The sequence below is a fragment of the Pomacea canaliculata genome, linkage group LG14 (assembly GCF_003073045.1).
Source record: "Pomacea canaliculata isolate SZHN2017 linkage group LG14, ASM307304v1, whole genome shotgun sequence".
Taxonomy (NCBI): Eukaryota; Metazoa; Mollusca; class Gastropoda; order Architaenioglossa; family Ampullariidae; genus Pomacea; species Pomacea canaliculata.
The window spans coordinates 3,591,680-3,610,730 of record NC_037603.1 but is presented as its reverse complement, the minus strand read 5'-3'; the positions used below and the strand labels follow the sequence as shown (position 1 = coordinate 3,610,730).

At 41.3% G+C, this 19,051-nt stretch overlaps 1 protein-coding gene across 16 annotated transcripts in view; it reads right to left on the bottom strand.

Moving 5' to 3' along the window:
• The window catches only part of LOC112555924 (rho guanine nucleotide exchange factor 7-like), a 39,201-nt gene extending 20,495 nt beyond the window's left edge, over positions 1-18,706 (bottom strand). For all 16 annotated transcript variants that reach the window (XM_025224516.1, XM_025224519.1, XM_025224518.1 and 13 more), the window contains exons 1-8: positions 18,576-18,706; positions 12,040-12,458; positions 7,354-7,477; positions 6,439-6,515; positions 6,061-6,155; positions 5,455-5,550; positions 4,214-4,336; positions 1,387-1,525 (exon numbers count right to left, since the gene is read on the bottom strand). In XM_025224516.1, coding sequence (XP_025080301.1) covers positions 1,387-1,525; positions 4,214-4,336; positions 5,455-5,550; positions 6,061-6,155; positions 6,439-6,515; positions 7,354-7,477; positions 12,040-12,105 — 720 coding nt within the window. In that variant the 5' untranslated portion in view covers positions 12,106-12,458; positions 18,576-18,706. The remainder of the gene's footprint in view (positions 1-1,386; positions 1,526-4,213; positions 4,337-5,454; positions 5,551-6,060; positions 6,156-6,438; positions 6,516-7,353; positions 7,478-12,039; positions 12,459-18,575) is intronic.
• Between the last annotated feature and the right edge of the window lie 345 nt (positions 18,707-19,051).

The window sequence follows — 19,051 nt, the reverse complement described above, 5'->3', positions numbered from 1 at the left end:
AAGGGAGGGCACTTGACGCTGGTTTCTGTCTCGGTCAACGCTATAGTCAGACTCCCCCCACACTAACTCACATTTAAAAACTAAAAAAGGGAAAACTCCATGTCTACATCTGTAGAGACAAAAACAAAAAGCGGCATCTTTATGACGGCAGCGACTGACAACTCCGTGCCCGATCTGTCGGGGCTGAAAAGAGTTCTTTGCCCGACACTAAAAGGGCGAGTGCAGACGTCTTTTCAAACTATATTTTCATACCTAACTGCAATGAGGGATCACGCACAGCCGGCGCTAAAAGGCAGGGTGGGGGAGGTAGATGAGCAGGGGACAAGGCCCCGCACCAGCAAGTGCGTATGTTCTACCGGTTTCCAAAGGCCCCGCAATTCTATCTGCTCAAGGCCCCACATTCCCTCGCGCCGGCGATGTCAACAGATTCAAGAAATGTTGCAGTCTGCTCTAATTTAGATGTAATTTACAGTTTTACTTATGTCAGCAAATGATAAGAACAAAAATGTATACCGAGTAAGAATTAAGGTTCTAGTACTAATGTCAAAATTAAACGATGTATTCTTACCAGATTATCCCTGAAATAATACGTGAGCGTCAAACAGTAAACAAAATATGGAAATATTCCAAACACATAAAAAGAATACTTTGGGAATATAGTTGGGAATATAGTCCAACAAATGGCGGACATGACCTGTTGACCCCTGCGCCTGCGCACTGTGAGAAGGCAAAGGGCTTCTCGGGCAAAGCCGGAGATCGTGAGCTCTGGCTGCGAAAATAATGCTCGTGGAATCCTGGCAGGCAAGGCACTTATTTTGTCTCGGAAATCTCTGCGTTCGCGGTTGGTAGATGTTCGTAACCAGAGGTCAGTGTTAAGACCCAATCCGCGCAGACCAAAAGTGTTCCCGAGATGGTAAGTCGTCAAAGTTAATACAATAAATGCATCGTCCTTGTTATAACAAAATATTCATTTTCTTTTAGTGCGACATTTTAAAATGAAATTTGTGATTCGCTACCCATTGTTACAAGTATCGTATAAATCTCCGATCTATTCATTCAAATTTCATACACAAAAAAATCATATTATGTTCCTAAAACTTGTGTGTGAAACATGCTTATCTTTTTTGTATATTTATAGACGTGCGTGTTTATAAACTTACTTTTGTGCCAACAGCGCGTCATCGTGCCGTACCACATTTTTCAGAGTTACGAAAAAATGTTGATCCAAACATTTTTTTTCTGGGTGATAAACACTGTTGCAGACATTAGCACAACAGGCACGCACGCACGGACGTAAACAAATACACATGTTTGAGAAAAAGCAAGCACAAGAGGCGCATTCAGGCCTCCACCTGTTCCCTACTGCTCGAGATCATAAGGTCTCACCTCTATGTGTCGCTCCAGCTCCTTCAGCAGACTCGGGTAGCGGTCAAGGCGGGTGAAAGGCTTGGACAGGTATGTGGTCAGATGATTTGTACCTGGCGGCGGGCATCCTAAGTTCTCCATGAACTGTCTCAGCTCCTCCCTGAAATACACACACACACAAATACTGCATTCAGGTGGGGAAGGACAGGCAGTGAAAATGTACGGGGAAACAGTTTGATTCTAAAAAAGCAGGCCCAAAGGTTTGGAAAAGACATCTAGCAGACTTCCACCCGCAACACTCGCACCAACAGAAATTGTGGCAGCTTTCTTTTTACTGGGCATGCTATAGATCAGTTGAATACAGCTTTCCCAAGCACCAAGACATTACAGGCTCACACAGCCCATGCAGCTCCACCTGCTGGCTGAAGGCAGGCAGCTGCCAAAGAAGCATTCCAGACCCGATCCGCACAGCTTCCGGTCCAGGCACATGAAGAAGGCCGAGGACCGCTGACTGCCGTTCTCCATCCAGCTGCGGCTGTACGTTCGGCTTGTGACCTCTGCACGTGCAATACGTCCGGCAGTGGGCTGACGAGCTGGGTCTTGATGATAGTGTCATTGGGGACTCGCTGAAGCGCTGTCAATTATCATCTTCAACGCGCCACATCGTCGTCCTTGCTCGTCGCAAAGGGCTGCGAGATAACGAGTCAAGCATACCAGAGCCGTGGCCTTAGAAACTTCAGCCCTCGCCAACAGCTAGGAACGCGCACTAGATGGTTGAATGGCTCTTGCACAGCCACTAAAATCTTACTTTTAAACTTATTTGCTTTGTTTGTAAGCTAAACTACTTTCAGCGGGAGAGAAGGAGAAACGACAGCTGCCAAATTCCACCTGTATACGCGTCAACCACAACGTTCTTTCCTGCTGGTGCGTCACCATCAATGGTCTGCACGTGCGCTCGCACTCCGCTGGTGCTGAATCTCAAGGAAGCGGTTTGTCTGCTGCAGCCGCCGCCTATTTTGTGCGGTCACTAGGTGGTTACCAGTCGGGTTTCACTTCAGCTAACCCGACGTCCCGTTGCCGAGTGCGACCCTAGTGGGCAACGACAACCGAACAGAATCTCCTCCGTTCTCCTGAAAGGCACCATGCGGACTACACCATGCGGCAGGAAAAAAGGCAGAAATTGCAGACTGCCTGCCTCCGGCGTGCGGGCAGACACGTCATGCGCAGTATGGTCACACGCACACACTCCACCACCCCTCTCTGAGTGCATCCCAGCTGTGACAACCCACCATCACCCATTCACCTTTCCCACCGTTAATCCAGCCAGCGAGGGTAACAATGCTGCCGGGGCCACAGCGCAAGAACAAGCAGACAGCTCGGGTAGGCTCTATCGTCTGGGTGGTGGGTAATCGGGGAAGTATTTTAATGAGGCTCTATTTGCGCCCACAGGTTCCAGGTATCTATAGCGCGGTCGCGTCTGTGAAATTAGTAAATAAATGGTGGTTCGGAAATGCTGCTCGGTAGGGGAAGAGGAGGGGCAGCTAACTCCCTATAGTTTTTCGCTGCGGTGGTTCTCTGATCCATGACTGCAGCTATATGAACTAAAAGGTTTTGAGGTTATCTGATGAGGTGTATGTCTGTTTTTAATTAGAAAACTTTCTCTCCCCCACCTGCTCCCACGCGCCATCACTAGGCTCTAGTACTTACCTGCACCCAATCCCACTGGACAGATGCACCTCATACTGGACTGACGAATGTTTCTGCTACTGATCTAAAAACTTTTTTTCCCCTCATAGGTCTACTTCTTACTGAAAGGTTTTGAGTTCTACAATTGCTCCAGGAAGTTTTGATGTTGAGCTGTCACAGCAAGCTCCACGCACAGTAAACGCCTGACAATGTGCTTCTCTGTGAAACAAATCTGTGACCGTTAGCGTTATACTCAAGATTGGTTGGTTGTGCCAGCAGCTAAGGCTATATCATGGCGAGAAAAAGTACAAGTGGTTACTGACTGAGGTCTCTCATCACTTATACTGTATAAATGTATCAAGTGATAATTAAGTTCTTAAAAAGTTTGTTAACAAAGACTAAAGTATAATACCATCAAATCTAAGCATGCTTTTAAGATGTAAACAATTTTTTATTACATTTTACAAAAAAGAAAATGGTTTATTTCTGAAATGCCACTTTCTAAAATCAAGGTACTAAAGAAACCCTTTCAGATTTTTATTATATTGGGTAAAGCTTTGCAAAATTTTGTGAGAAAATGGGTCAAATGCTATTTAAATATAACACCACAAAGTTTGGATAGTGAGAAGCAGCTAGAGTTAAGTATTAAGATATGTATGTCCTAAGCAAATTATTTTCAAAGCAATTCTTGCAGGCTGTCCACAAATTCAATTTCAATATACCTTTGATATCAAATATAATCATTAAAATATAACAGTTACAACAATAGTCATAACACCTGTTGCAGTCATTGCTTTCTTATGGCTGTTAGCCTTATGAACAGCATAGTGAGATTAGTCATCAACTACAAGTACTCATTACTTTGATAAGGGCTACTTTTGCCCTGGCTACAAAGAGGAGTACTCTTAGTTATCCACAGCAGCTATAAACAGCGATAGTTTCTATCTGCAGAAAATGAAAAGTTTTGAGTTTTAAATAGTTTTTTCAAGGCTTGTGGCATTCTCTTGTCAACTAAAGACCAGTTCCCTTCTACTACTCCACTTTACAGGAAACTGGCTAAACCCCTGATTATGTCACTAATGCAACCCAGTAATAAAGGTGATGAGATGGAAGAAAGACCAAGAAGGAGATGATGATGAAGACAGCCCCAGCAATGTCTCACCTATGATTCTGTAGGACAGAAACAGCTCGTGGGTGGTTGGCACAGTACATGAGGTACAGCTCTTTTAAGCGAGATGCATACTGCATGAACAATCCCCCTATGCGCCGCTGTACAAGAGGAAGTCTGAAACAATATTAAAAAACTCCAAAATACACTCTGATATGTGGCAGACATTTTGCTATTGATTCTCTTGCATTTATCTTCTAGAATAAAGATGCATTCTTAACACTGTCTACGAGAGACTGATGGCCAAAATCATCCACTAGGCAAATTTGCATCATCATCTTCAGCCATCCATCAAGCGAACTCGTCCAATACCCAAGCAAGACTAGTGTCTGGGGACGATTAGATGCAGCAAACGGCCAGGGTGTGCCACCCGTGACCATTCACAGTGGTCAATGCAGGACTGATTGAGCCTTGCATGGAGTGGCCAGTCCACTCTTCCACTTCTTCCATACAGTTCTTTCTCTGCCTCAGTGGCATCCTTCCACGAAGCCTTGGAGGACAGTTTTTTATAAAGAGTTGTGCTAGGAAAAATGGTAGAACCAGACCAGTTTGTGCCGTTTCACCACTGCAAGTAGTTTTCTTGATGGTCCGCAAGGGTGGTGACTGCATGTCATACAAATCTGTTGAACTTGTGTTCTTTGTGTAAGAGATTCAGAACTGTTTCCTTAGACACTTGGTTTCAAATGCCTGGATCCATCTTTCTGTCTTAATTTGCATATAAGAGATTAAATATACAGGGTGTTTTACATTTTCACAGAACTTGCAAAATTTATAGATTGACAATGATTCAAGAAGCTGTAAGAAGGGATAGAACTTTGCTGCACATCTTATCCTCAAACTAAAATATAAATGGAATCATGTCACTCCTCTCCTTTCCTCTCCTCATTGGCTGCTTGTTGGTTTTTGCATTCAGTACATGTTGTCTGTGCTCTGCTTTAACTTCTTTAAAGGTACTCTTCCTGTTTCTCTTCCCTCTTCCCTAACTCTGTGTCATTAGTTACTCTGCATTGTGTCTTTTGTACTTCATCTTCTCATTGCCCACCATTCTGCTCCTTCATGTAGTACACATTAATCTAGTTTTTGCATCAAGCATTTAGCATATGAACATGATTCTGCTCTATATAAATTAAATATTTATTTTTATAATTTTTAAACACAAATTTATGAGGAAATGGACCAAGAAAAAAATGGGAATATACAAGTTCATTATCTTATTTCTAAGGTATAGTACTTACTTTTCACATTCCTCTAAGGCAGACAAAAAAGACTGTTGAAAGGTGATGATCTCTTCTAAATTTCCTATCAAAAGATTGTATTCAGCAGGATTTAATCTGCAAAAACAGACAAACATCAGTTGTCAGGCTTTACTTTCCAATCAGCTGCAAAAAAAATATGTATGTATAGTAATACACAACATATAGGAATGCACTTGTTTGTTCACAGACATGTGTTCGCATCTGTACAAAAGGAAATCTTTCCACCAATGCATATAATTTTAGCAACAATGCAGTAGAAAGTTTTCCCTTACACACACACATCTCTCTGATCAGGCTGCTGAATGAACATATTTCTGTCACTTCAGACTTGACTGGTGTCAAGGTCTGCACTATTTCGCTCTTGGACTTTCATGTCAGTCATAAAATTGGTTTCTGTCTCCCCACTCTCATGACAGATATAATAATGAAAATTATGTTAAAACAATTATTTGACATGTAATATGCCACAGTTTTAGATGTGAAGGGAAAGTTAGCAAACGCATTCTCCAAAACTTTTCACCATTTTCACCTGGTTTGAAAATTTCTTCAAATTATGGATTTAAAAGAAAGAAATATCACACTTACATTCCACTTGCCTGTATAGGCCTGAAGTAGTTCTGTAAAACTTTGCTCATTTCTGACACATGCATTTTCTCTGTCTCTATCACATTTTTCAGCACCTAGATACAGATATAATAAAAAAGAAAACATTATCTCCAGCTCGAAAACATTATATGATGGTGTGCAGTGTTTGAGAGAGACAGACTGACAGAAAGAGAAAGAGAAAGAATATAATAGTCTAGATCCAAGAGAGCAAATGTATGCACATGACTGTAATGCACGTGTGCTATTATTTACAAGAAGGATAAATTAATGCAACATTAACAAGAATTTGCAAAAGCAAAGTCTGCCCTTCGAGTGCCAGAATGTAGTTAACAGGCAAAATGGAAAGCAAATCATTACCACATTGTGGTAGAGCTGCATACTCTCACGCTTATAGACTGGGACATCCGCACCTTTTGCACTCTTCAAACCTATATCTGACATTCAGAAACAAGTCAGGGCTGTAACAAAATATTTCATCTTAATGAAGAACCAAAAATGCAGTCTAAGTAATTTCACTAACTGAATGATAATGAAATACCTTTCTGCATTAGGGTAAAATTCCCATAGCCTAGCTGCCACTGGGGGTAGCAAAGATACTACTCACAATGTCAGTAACCATAACTGCCTTCATCTGCACTAAGGGAAGCTACTCATTCTTGCTTGATATGGCACATATTTACACGTTTACAAAAATCTTGTTAAATTGCAGTTCAATTTTTTTTTTTTAAAAACTACTTTGAAGAATTTAAAAAATTACACATGAAAATATTTGAAGTTTTCTTTCAAGTATTGATACTAATTTTGCAAACAAAATAAACTTTAAAGACTACTCAATTCAATTCAGATGTTCATGGATTGACACACACACTCCACCAGCTAAGTAAATGTTGATAACATTAGCAAGGCTCTATGCCAGTCAAAATAACTGCCATCCACCCTCACACTTCCCATACATAGAGTGTAAGACAGAAAACAAGAGGTTAGATCACAGTCAAGAAGCTTCTGCATTTGCAATGCTGGTAACAGGCATCATGAGTCCTCTAAAAAATCAAAACTCAATTGCATGTGTGTATAATCACCCACAACCTTGCATGTTTCTTTGATTTTAGCAGTGTATGCCAAAGTAACAATGTATGTGTATGTCTTAACCATACTAAAGTGTTTTCAGCTTGTTCTTATTTCTAATTGGCTTACAAAATTCAGAAACAAACTAGAGAGTTTCTAATGCCATCTGCACACTCAGTGCCTGCAAGCTCCTGAGATATAGTTCACCTGCTTTCACTTCTTTTACATAGTTGCTAGGAAACCATCCAGTCTTGCCATTGAGGGTCCCCTCCCACCAACCTCCTTCCACCACTTGAGTGACAGTCACTATATCTCCTTTGCAGAAGCATAACTGTAACACAACATTTTGAATTTATAAAACATCAAACTTGTTATCACATGGCACAGCATGTTAAGTCAAACATTATCCACCAGAATTGAAAGGTACAGCATTATGACAAGGTTTCTGCATAAAATGTGAATAACCATCTTGTCTACATGACAAAGACAGACAAAACATAGATATGTTATTTCTTGCTGTGTAAATAACCGAGATGGAAAAAAATATTTAAAGAGAGGGAGAAAATTGAGGTTAAATTTTTATCTGGGAAGAATATATTATCTGTAAGCACTAATTCCTCATTTTTAGGCGGAGATTCTTCTCTATTTCCCTCCTAGGAAGCACACACGTAGAGTGTCTTCCTTTTGGGAAATGACGATTAATTTATTCATCATGGAGAACACATCGGCGTTCTGTATTTTCTTAACTTTCATCTAGCCATGGCAGCAATATGCTGGGCAAAAGACATAAGCTGATTACAAACCAAGAAGGGCAACTTCCTGTTGGCACGAAGATAGCAATACCGTTACCTCTTTGCCATTTTTATCTGTATTATCTCTGTTGGGTTTTACAGCTATCTACAGTGCCTTCGTCAATCAACAGCACATTACATGTAACCACCTGCCTTCTGGAAAGTGAGAGAAGTAGGAGAGAAAAAAGAAAAAAGGCTCAGAGGGAGCAAATGTAAAAATATATCTGTAAAATGCAAATGTAAAAATAAAAAACCAGGCATGCATAAGCTGAACAGTAACTCAATAGCAAGAGTATTACTGTATGATTATTCAAATCAAAACCTTATTATAAAAGCCACTTTTATCAACACTCCGAAATCACTCCCTGGACAGGAAGTGATCGTGGCATCTTTATGATGGTAGATTTCTCTAACCTACAAGTCCCTAGATTGTGCTAGCTTATAAGCCTTCATCTAGGGTGAGAGCACCAGTTTTGAACCATTTCAGATAACTTTTTAGAGAAGAGAATGTTCACAAGAGATCAAATCAAAAGGAAAAAAAGTTAGCAAATGTTATTTTATCTATGTTGCTAAGAACCATTCAACCCTAAATGCTCTTTCAGTTATTACATTGTTCTGTTGAACCCTGTAAGAGATTGTAATTGATCATATCTCACAAAGGAAGAGGCAGGATATTTTTAGATGTCCTTATGTCAAGGGAACATTCTGAGGATGCTATTTCTAATGCATCAGACAACAAAGTAGGGTTTTCTTTCATCCTATCGATGTGCTATGTGAAACCTTTCAGAATCTGTTATATGAGAGTAACTGTGTAATTAACCCTCAAACAGCAGAGAAAAATTAAAATTCTACAATTAATCACAAGTGGGGCCCGTATGGCCCCGGGTATAAATGCCACATGCTTACAGAGGAATTCCAAGAAATAAACATTGCATCATCCAAATTTGTCCCCTCGCCTTCCCTGTGTGTGCCTGATCTAATGGCACTTCTTATCTATATCAAATTACTCATAACATCCCTTTAGAACCTATTTTGGTGTCCATTTCCGCTCTTTCTCGGTCGAGAAAATGCATCATGTAGTGGTGGACCCTATAAAAGTTGCTTCCTTATTGTACGATAATTGACATCATTATAAAATGGACGAACAAGGAGGGCGAACTAGCCTATGGCAATAACTGGAAAATGACTAACAATAAATTTTTTTGCTTTATGGGTGTACTGATTTTGGCTGGTGTCTATAAAGTTCAGGATAAGGCACACTATATACAAGTTCCATCACATTCCCAGCCTTCAACAGCAGCACCAATACAACTCTATTGCTAGGAAAACAACAGTGTTGCCTTTTTTGTCCAAGATGGAACAAGAAGAAAGTTAGAGACACTTGCTGTTGTTGTGGGAGATTATCGTGTGGAGTTTATGCAAAGCTTGTATGTGACTTATGTGCTCGGCAGTAATAAGATTTTTTTCAGGCTGAATAATCTTGACTTTTGTGACAATAGCAAAAATGTAGGCCTAATCAAAACAATATTTCTCAGGGTTTTTTTTTCAGAATTATGAAGAAAAGTCTGACCAAATCTTGCGATACAAGCTCTTCAAATTTTTTTGTAACATTACTATGCTTTGTCATTGTAATTTGGGGTACATGTTAATTACACTGATTTTTGCATTTTAATAAAATCTTTCTCTCTCTCTTTTTATCCTAGTCGCCCCCGTGGGCCGCAACCACACCCCACCACCAGACCCGGTTCTGGGCGTCACTTTCCAGTTGGGACCATGTCCTGCCAGCTGCGTGGGCTGATCCCCTCCATGTCTGTCTGGGTCTCCCAACCCTGCGCCTCTCCTGTGGGTTCCAGCCTAGAGCTTGTCTCGTTAAATCGTCAGCCATTTTAATAAAATAGGTATTGTATTTTCCACAGTGTTTTCAGTAAAACAGTAAAACATTTTCTTCATGATAATCAATGGCAAAATGGTATGGAGTCCATACTGTGGTTAATGCTCTAAAAATTTCATGGGTTAAGGCAACAGCATTGTTGGACAGCACACAGATAAATAGTAGTGTCTTCTGTTGCATTTTCTTCACACTTCTGGTCATTTTGTTTACAATTTGGCAAAAAAAAAAATATACTGCAATGTGAGCTTGTGTTGAGCACATAACCAAGAATAACCCAAGCCAGAGTCTCCAAACCTCAGTGGTTCCCAGTGGGAGTAGCCATCCAAAAAACAGCAACAGGAAAAAAGGCCACAGACTGCTAAACTTTAATAAGTACTTAAATAAAAAAATAGTAGTTCTTTACTCTTTTTCCGGCATGATGTCACCTTAGTTCATGTGACACAATATAAATGAATCGGTTTTTCCCCTCCAAAAGGCATGCATAATATGTTTTGAGATTAATCTGCCAGTCTCCACTTATGCACTACCCAAGATTTATGAAAAAAAATCTGTGCAACTACATAAATATTACACAAACACCTGCATGAAACTGACATGCACACACACACACACGCGCGCGCGTATGCACACTTTCTCTGTAAACAGATTTTAAAATCAACTGTCTTCATTTTTTTTTTAATTCTGAATCTAAAAGGAAAGCTCTAGAATAAATGTTCATGCTTCACAAAAAGCATTAGGAAAATGGACGGCAAATAAGCAACCGAAGAGCTATTTTAAAATCCTTTTTCAAAGTTTAAGCAAGAAGCACTGGGTGAAAAGAAAGGCTGCAACCCAAATGCTAAAGAAAGCTCAGTAGGGCTTCTAATTCACCCAGCAATCAACCCTTTTAAGTAGTGAGATAAGCAGGTAAGTGCACTGCCAATGGCCCTTATCTCCCTTGGCATGGGAAATGCCTGACAAATTAGAGCTAGAACACAAAAGTCTCCAAAAACCTGAGACAGTCTGGCAATTTCTGGCCACATTTTAAGAAGCTAGATAACAATAATTTAATTGTCATGAGAATTCTGTTTAATAACATAAGGGTTTGTTTTGTTACATTGAATGTTCACTGTTTTCTCTCTCTTTATCAAATGACATTGGTATACAACTTGTGATAAAAGATTCATCCATTTAACAATTCTTGTAATTCAAAACAGCTTGAATTAGCAAATGTGACACAAATCTGTATGCAAATTACACTCCTGCCAACAAAGCCATACATGATTTACCTATTTAAATCGACAAATATTTCAAAAACAGTATCCTCTTTTAGTGTATACCTAATAAATGGATCGTTCTACAATCAAAATCCCAAAGCATTACTGCTTTGTGTATTCAATGGGAAACACTAAAAGAAGTACATGCCAGTACAGCCATGCATTATGTAGTCTTTTTCTTCTTCTTTGCCTCACATCTATATATAATCAAATCAGCATATGCTACAAATGATACTGGGAGAAACATCTTTTGTTTGGAGGTGTTAAAGACCTTATTCAACTAGCTTTGTTATTATTGTTGCTGCTGTTCTTCATGTCAACTTCCTGATGAGTGGGTTAAAAGGTATGGAATACAAACTCACCTATGGCACACTCTCCAACCCTGTCTTTAAACACAAATAACCTTGTGCATATGTGTGTGTGTGCTTGTGCGCATATCTTAGTGAATGAGAGAGAGAGAGGGACTGAGCTGATCACCTGTTTGTTTTTCTCACTTTCAAGGGATTGTGCAGATAAAACAAAAGCTTATTTTAGATTTGTGCACTTAATCTGACATAGAACTAGAGGAAAACAATTTCTGTTCCTACATTTTTGCTTCTATGTGATTATTTCAAAAAATGTAGGTAAAAAAGAGACAAGAATGAAAGAAGGAAGAAAAGGGAGGAAGTGCAAATGTGAGGGGAACCTACATCTGACTCATTTTCCACTGTCTTTCCTGTGATTGTTGACTATGCTTTATAGAATCAGGGGTACAATCAAGGGTACTATGAAAATCAGACCTTGGTCACAGGTCAAGGGGGGGGGGGGGGGGGGGGGGGGAGTCAACGTGACATCCTCAGAAAAGAGACTAACTGAAAACAGCAGACAGAAGCCACTATGGCAATTCATAAAATTCATTCAAAATTATTACAAGATAATGATATTAAGACTTGCTGGTATATATTTTGAATCTCACCTCATCATTGTTGGTCCCCTTAAAGTTGTAGATGGCTTTGACATGCTTGGGTGCCCCGTCAGCCATTCTGCGACCTCCACCACTGGCAGCTGCAGAAGACTTCCACAGCACAGGGGTGGGGTTGCGGGGTGGGGTGGGTGGGGGTGTGACGATCACAATGTTCTCGATGGGCTCATAGTCGTGCTCGAGGCTGTCGATGCTGAAGCAGCTGTCGTGCTGGCTGACAGTGACCTGGGGCACCTGGTACTCAAACCCTCCTCGACCTGTTGTGGCGGCGGTGGTGCTGCTGCTGCCCCCGTAGCCACCGTCGCTGCTGAAGTTGCTGCTACCACTGCCGCTGCAGCTCCCACCACCACTGCCGCCACTTCCACTGCCACATCCAAGACTGCTGCCACCACCAAAGGAATGCTGGCTGTCCTCTGCAGGAACACCATCCAAAGATGCAATGAAGTCATTTATCTCATTCACTATGTCAATATAATCGTCAGGATAATCCGAGCTATGCATTTTCTGGTTCAGTATTACCACTATGCCATCCACAACTAATCTTTGTAGGAGAAGACGAAAATTAAAAACTTTAAGCCAGTTATCACCCACTTTGCTTCTTGTCCTACTGTGCTTATTCCTGTTGCTCAAGGCTTAAAGTGCCTCTGACGTCAGGCACAACAATGCAGACAGAATCTTCTCCCCAAAAAAACAAACACACACACACTTCCTCAACACTTCATCGCTGCCGCCAAAAGTCGGTAGACAGTTTCAGCAGTAGTCAGTAACCTCGCCATCACAAGCACTAGTCCCGACTTCCCTGAGGTACGGTGCGCCTTCCTCCTGCCAGGACCCCGAAAACCTTCCTGATAGAAAATGCATATCGCTGCACAAGACACCAGGACCCTACTTTACTTTTTGCTTCCAAACTCTCTTCCTGGGAACGCATTCACGGCGGTTCGACAATACTTGCACTCCGAGCACCGATGATGTTCCTGTATCACAGCACAGACGGGAGTGAGTGAAAACAAAATAACGAACTGTCCATCTGCTCGCAGCTTCGTGTACAGCGAGGTGAAAAGGGATGGGGTAGCTTTTTTTTTAAAAAATTAAACCTCCTGGCTGGAACTGCTGCCAGAGCAGCTGTGAGACCCAATGCGCTCTTCACCCACGCCTTGCTCAGCCCCCAAAAGAACAGGTACGCTTGCCACACGGCAGACGCGTACACATCAAAACTGCCGCACCGCGCCGCAAGGGCCAGACTGCCGACAGACGCGCGGGCCCACCGCTGCTGCTACTGACGACGATGATGATGATGCTTGCATCCTCTGCAGCAAAGAGACGACATATTGATGCGATTTGAAATAGCGGCTAACAAAGTTCATCAAGTTCGTCGATTGGGCCCGAAGTCGACCGAGATCGGAAAATCGGAAAAACTCCAAAGCTGGTTCCGCGAAACGTACGGCGGTGAAGACCTTTTACTTTCATGTCACTGAAAGCATCCCAACAGCTGCGCGTCCTCAACCTGGAAGTGCCGAAAAGGTGGGGTGGGGGTTCACGGGTGAGGTCAGGGTTGTGTATGTGTGGGGGTGGGAATGGGAGGGAGCGGCTGAGGCAGGTATGGCTTGGGATTCTGTCTGCGTGTCACGGCAGTTGCTTACTTACCCGTAATCACAGACATTCCCTTGGTATGTTTCTCCATCTCTCCTTGGGCCGGCGTCTGCGAAAGCGGGGGTGCACACACTCACGGTTAAGAAACGAACACGTGCATCTGCTTCTCAGACAGCAGAGAAAAAAAAAAGGCTGTGAGGAGATGCCGGTATGATTCTTGCGAAACTGTTTCAGCTCGCACGCTGGCTAGGTTATGAAACTTTAAAAGAAAACGGCCTCCTGCACTCCACCGCCAAGGCCCTGTCTGTCTGACTGGACATTCTAATCTCTTATTTTTATTATTTATTTTCAGGTTGCGGCATGTCTAAGGCGAACAGCATCTGGCGCGAACCACAGAAATGGAAGGAAGAAAATTCTAATAAATGAACGCACGTGCACACATATATCTCCGTTAGCAACAGCCATTAGGAAACAGCACAACTTTCACAAAAATACTTGTTTGGTTAAGATGCGAGCATACGTTTCGACCCACCTCCCGCTACACCCCACTCACGCGGGAGAAATGAGAAAGACAAAGTAGATTTTTTTTTTTCACAGCAGACGCGTAGCCCACGTGCAAAAGATAGTTCCATTCTCTAAGAGTGGGAGGGATGAAGGCGGGACGAATGTTGCATGAATGATTACAGATGCAAGAAAACGCACGACACGGTCTGGGTTAGAGAGAATGGTTCAAGGCCATCGTTGGTTCTAGCTGATAGTTCATAGTTCACTCTTCGACTGCACACAGTGAACTGACTGGAGTTTTGGTTACCGTGATGAACCGACCAACGTTTCCTTCATTGCCTTGTTCGCGAAGCCAAGGATGATGATAACCGAATTACTACCGGGAGGGGATTGTGGGAGAACGGGAGGTGATGAGCGAGACAGGATCACGAACCACGCTCACGTCCGAGGCTGCAGGGTACGGGATTGGGGTGGGAGTAGGTTTGGGGAGGGTAAGGCATCCTCTTGAACGATGAACGCCTGGCTGCAAAACCAGTTCTTGTTATCAAGCTCCAAGATGCCGCTACCGTGTCCAGCCGATTCCCTACCATCTGGCTGTCGGCTTGCGACTCCCGACATCATTCCCGGTGCACGTGCAAGGATGGAGAGACGGAATGGGAGGAGGATTGAAATGTGTATCACGTATAGCTGTATGTGCAACAGCAATCATATGTTATATAACTCGGGGATATACCGTGTGGAATGAAACGTGTTTTCCTGTAAAAACGGAACGGACCTCCTGTTCCGTTTGTCAACCCCTGACACCACTATTTCATTTTAACTTGTAACACAATATTCGGAATATGTCAATTTTCCCTTTCCCGCTCAATACTCTTCCCTCCGCTTCTTCTTCCCACGGGTCTCCTTTCAAATATCGCTTTCCCAACCACAAGCTTATGTGCCAATCTAACATACAAGCTATCAATTTGCCACAGAACATGACAGTACGGTAAGTCCTCTCTTCGTTGTAACGTTGAGGGGAAAAAATGAATTTTCGGCCAGAGCCACTGTCAGGAGTTTGAATGTTCTTCCTACGTCTGCGGGAATTTCTTTGGTTTCCTACCAAGTTTTGGGTCTTTGTCTAGCAGTTTTGGTGATAAGTTTTGTGATCAGAAATATACTGCAGGAAATTAAATCATGTTTACCTGTATATCAATTCGCCTGTTTACACGAATATCGATTAGCCTACGGTAAACTAGTTTACGTCGTTTTACGTGAAGTCGCCATTTCCAATAACCTTTCAACGACCTAAAGGAAGGACGTAGTGCCTTGTGATTTCACGACACCTCTAAACATGCTTCCTTACATGACAATGGCATTAGCTTGGTCGAACCATGAACTTGCGATTCTCTGGGTGCATGTGTCAATGACTGCACCACCAGCAGAGAGAGGAAGACTGTGTGTGTGTGTGCGCGCTCGCGCATGTTTGGTGGCCAGGGGCTAGGTTGGATATGAAGGCTACTCCACAGGAAGAATTAGCCCCACGGGATCAACTCAGCAAAACGACAGAAGAAAAAAGCTGTTGGGGGATCAAGGACAGACGAACTGAGAAACGTTGGCGGTGAAATACTCAAGACCTTGGAACTGACTACCTCTCTCATGGTGCCTCCCAGTGAAGCAGATCGGACCAGTAGTAATCAGCTGTCTGTCTTGAAAACGGCCGACCGATCCCCATTTCAAACCAGTGTTGGGTACGAAGAAAGAAAACGGGGTGCCGCTACCCGGGTAGCTCGACGCAATCTAACGCGACAATCAGCATGCAAAAGATATAGATAGGGAAATCGTGTCTTGACTTGCTTCTTCGTTTCTCGTCTTCCTCGACCTGCAGTCTTGCTTTAACCGAGAAGTGCATTTTTCTATGTTCGATTCCTTGTAACATGACTTGAATACGCGTCTCCTCAAACACTCATTTAAGATCTGACTGGAGTACTGAAACCAACATTCTTAAAGGGTTTTTGGACGTTGGGTTACATGGGTATCACAAATTTTTAGAAAAATTCGGAAGTTTGTATTTTTCACAGTGCATTAGGTTCACCTCCAGATGGGCGAATGCACTCTACATATTAAAGTAGTAGTATTATTAGCCTATGATATACTAAGTGACCAGTCTGAGCCAGTTAGGAGATCCACAGCGCCCTGTGTCTATTCCTCCTAAGAAGGCGGCAACTTGTAAGCAATCCACCGAACAACAGGTGTTAGCCAGCCTGTGAACTCAATTTGATTTGCCAAATAGACATCCTGCAGGCAACCCAATGGGCACCAAAATCACAAAAAAAAAAACTTCCACCTATTAGATCAATTCTATCACTGGAACTTAGGTGGGGGGGGGGGGGGGGGGAAAGCATTTACAGTCTGGATTACTGTTTTTGATTGTGCATGCTGGGACTACATAACTTTGTTCCCATATGGCCTTCTATAAACCTCAATTATGCATGTCATGATGCGTGTGTCCTTGTATGTCTGCATGTGTGTTTTGTAAAGCACCAAGATCTTGCCAACAAGGTGCTTCAGTAACTGCTGCTAAATGGAAATTAACCCAACGGATGCAGAGAGGCCAGCAGATTTCAGGAAAACTGCACAAGTTGGCTAACACCTGTCCCAACTTTCTTTGGCATAAAAAGTTCTTCAGCCTGTGAAGTGTCCTCTTACATCACACTCTACACTGCCATTTGCTTATCATGACAGATTTTTTTTTTCTTCATTGGGAGCTATCCGTAACCTCTTAGAACACAGAAAATAGACAACAAAATTGCTCTGAGACAGTACACACCAACCAAACAGTCTATAATCTTACTGTACATGACAGGACTATGCCTGCCAGATTTTGTGAGGATCACAGTGTATTTTTTCATAATTACAAACCTTCCCCGACCCATCCATCAATATCACCACACTCAGATAAGATGACATATAATTTGTTTCAGGCAATAAAAAAAAAGTTGTCAAATTCACACCTGAAAAACGACAGCTTCCCAATCCATCTCTCTCTCAACACACTTGCATGCACATAGTCTCCTTTTTTATACTAGTTTTGATTGCCATGTTGGACAACAAAACAAGTGGACAATCTCTAAAAGTAGTTGAAACTAACCATAACTAGCATCATGGGCTACTAAATTACCTCTGTTTCTGCACTAGCCTTAATTGCAGGGAAAAGATTTTCTTTTAAATGGATGCCTACATGCAGCTGACCAGAACAAGCTACTAACTTATTATAACACAAAAAGTTTATCCTTACTTTCCACTTATTGCCACATTCTGCATTTTCCTGTGCCAACAATACAACAACAGAAAACTGTATAAAGCTTGCAAAAGGGACAATATGCTTCACATGGACTTCCTGGAATTTGGGGTTTTCTTCAAAGACAAATCAGAACTTTGAAAAATAAAAGATAAGAAGCAAAAGCAAGGCCCTATTTGGCATGGACAAGAATAGCAGGCAACTATATGTAAAACTGACCAACAGTTATGCCTGCCAACATATGGTTAACATATATACTTATGAGAATTTTGAGAAAATAAAATATGCTCATTTTTTTAACAATGAACTGGGAGTGCCACATAAATATTCATTTAATACCAGCAGCTTCTGAATAATTTTACAAATAAGCCAGGAGACTTATCAAGCTGAGATTCAGCCCTTTATCTATATCTGCACTGTACAAAAGCTCTTTGTAAAAGACAGGGGATGATCTGGGAAAGAAATTTGTGGGTGATTAAGAAAATGTGACAAAATCATAAAACCAGTTTCATTCTTTTCTATGTTATATACTTGCTTAAAAATTGAAAGTGTAATCTATCTAAACTCAAAAAAAATTTTGCTACGCTCATGTGCTTTCTCAAATTATGATTTCAATAAGAGATCATCTCTAAAAGTTGTTTACGCAGCCGGTTATTGTGGATTTTCACAGCTTTCTGTTTAAATCTAAGATTTACTTTCAGTGTAAACATTCCATACTGTACTTTTGAAGGACTTTTGGAGTGAACAAATAATGGCATTGTGCCATTCATAACGAGTAAAATAGTTTACTGCATCAAATTTATATGTCCGAATGGAAAATGCATTTATCATGCCAACGTATTTTATCGTCTGCCATCATTCGCTATATAACTGTGGGGGTGTTCAGTTCAGATCGTAGCTCTTTAAAGCAAAGAAATTCTGCTTTCTGCAAGAACATAAAACGCTTTGTTTTTTTCATTTATCGCTGTACAAATATACTTACAAACACTTCATAGGCGTAAATAAAATATATGATAGTCGATGGCTAGGACTATAAGTCATACAACATCGAGAAATTCTGTTTGATATCGATATCATATTCATAGGTCATAATACCAGGGCAAAAAAATTATAAAACTTGTATACGGTAAAGCACAAATAGTAAATCATTGCTCACCGGTTAATCTACAAATATTACTCCTTTGCTTTCGGTGAACAGATTCTTCTCCAACCTAAACGTAAACATGTAGTAGGGTTCAGGAAGCGAAGATGGCGGAAGAGCAAATGACGTCACTCCCACTTATAAAGAGCAATGGAAGGGAGGTAACTATTATTTCGTGTTTTTATGGCGATCACTCGTTCATTATTATTGTATCCTCATTAAAATGAAGATAATAAATAGATAGACTGTGTAAACATTTTTGAGCAAGTCTGTGATTTAAAAAATACTAAATTACTAATTAAATATATATTAATTTTCCACTAAAATATAATATAGTAATGGTTTTAATTATTCTCGTACAAAACTACAATTATTCTTGTTTCTTGTGTGATTGTCAGTTCGTTTGTAGTCTTTTGTGTGTAATGAAATAAGCTGTAAATTATTTTATTATTATACTGAAATTGGAGTAGCTGCGAATCTTCTTCTATGTA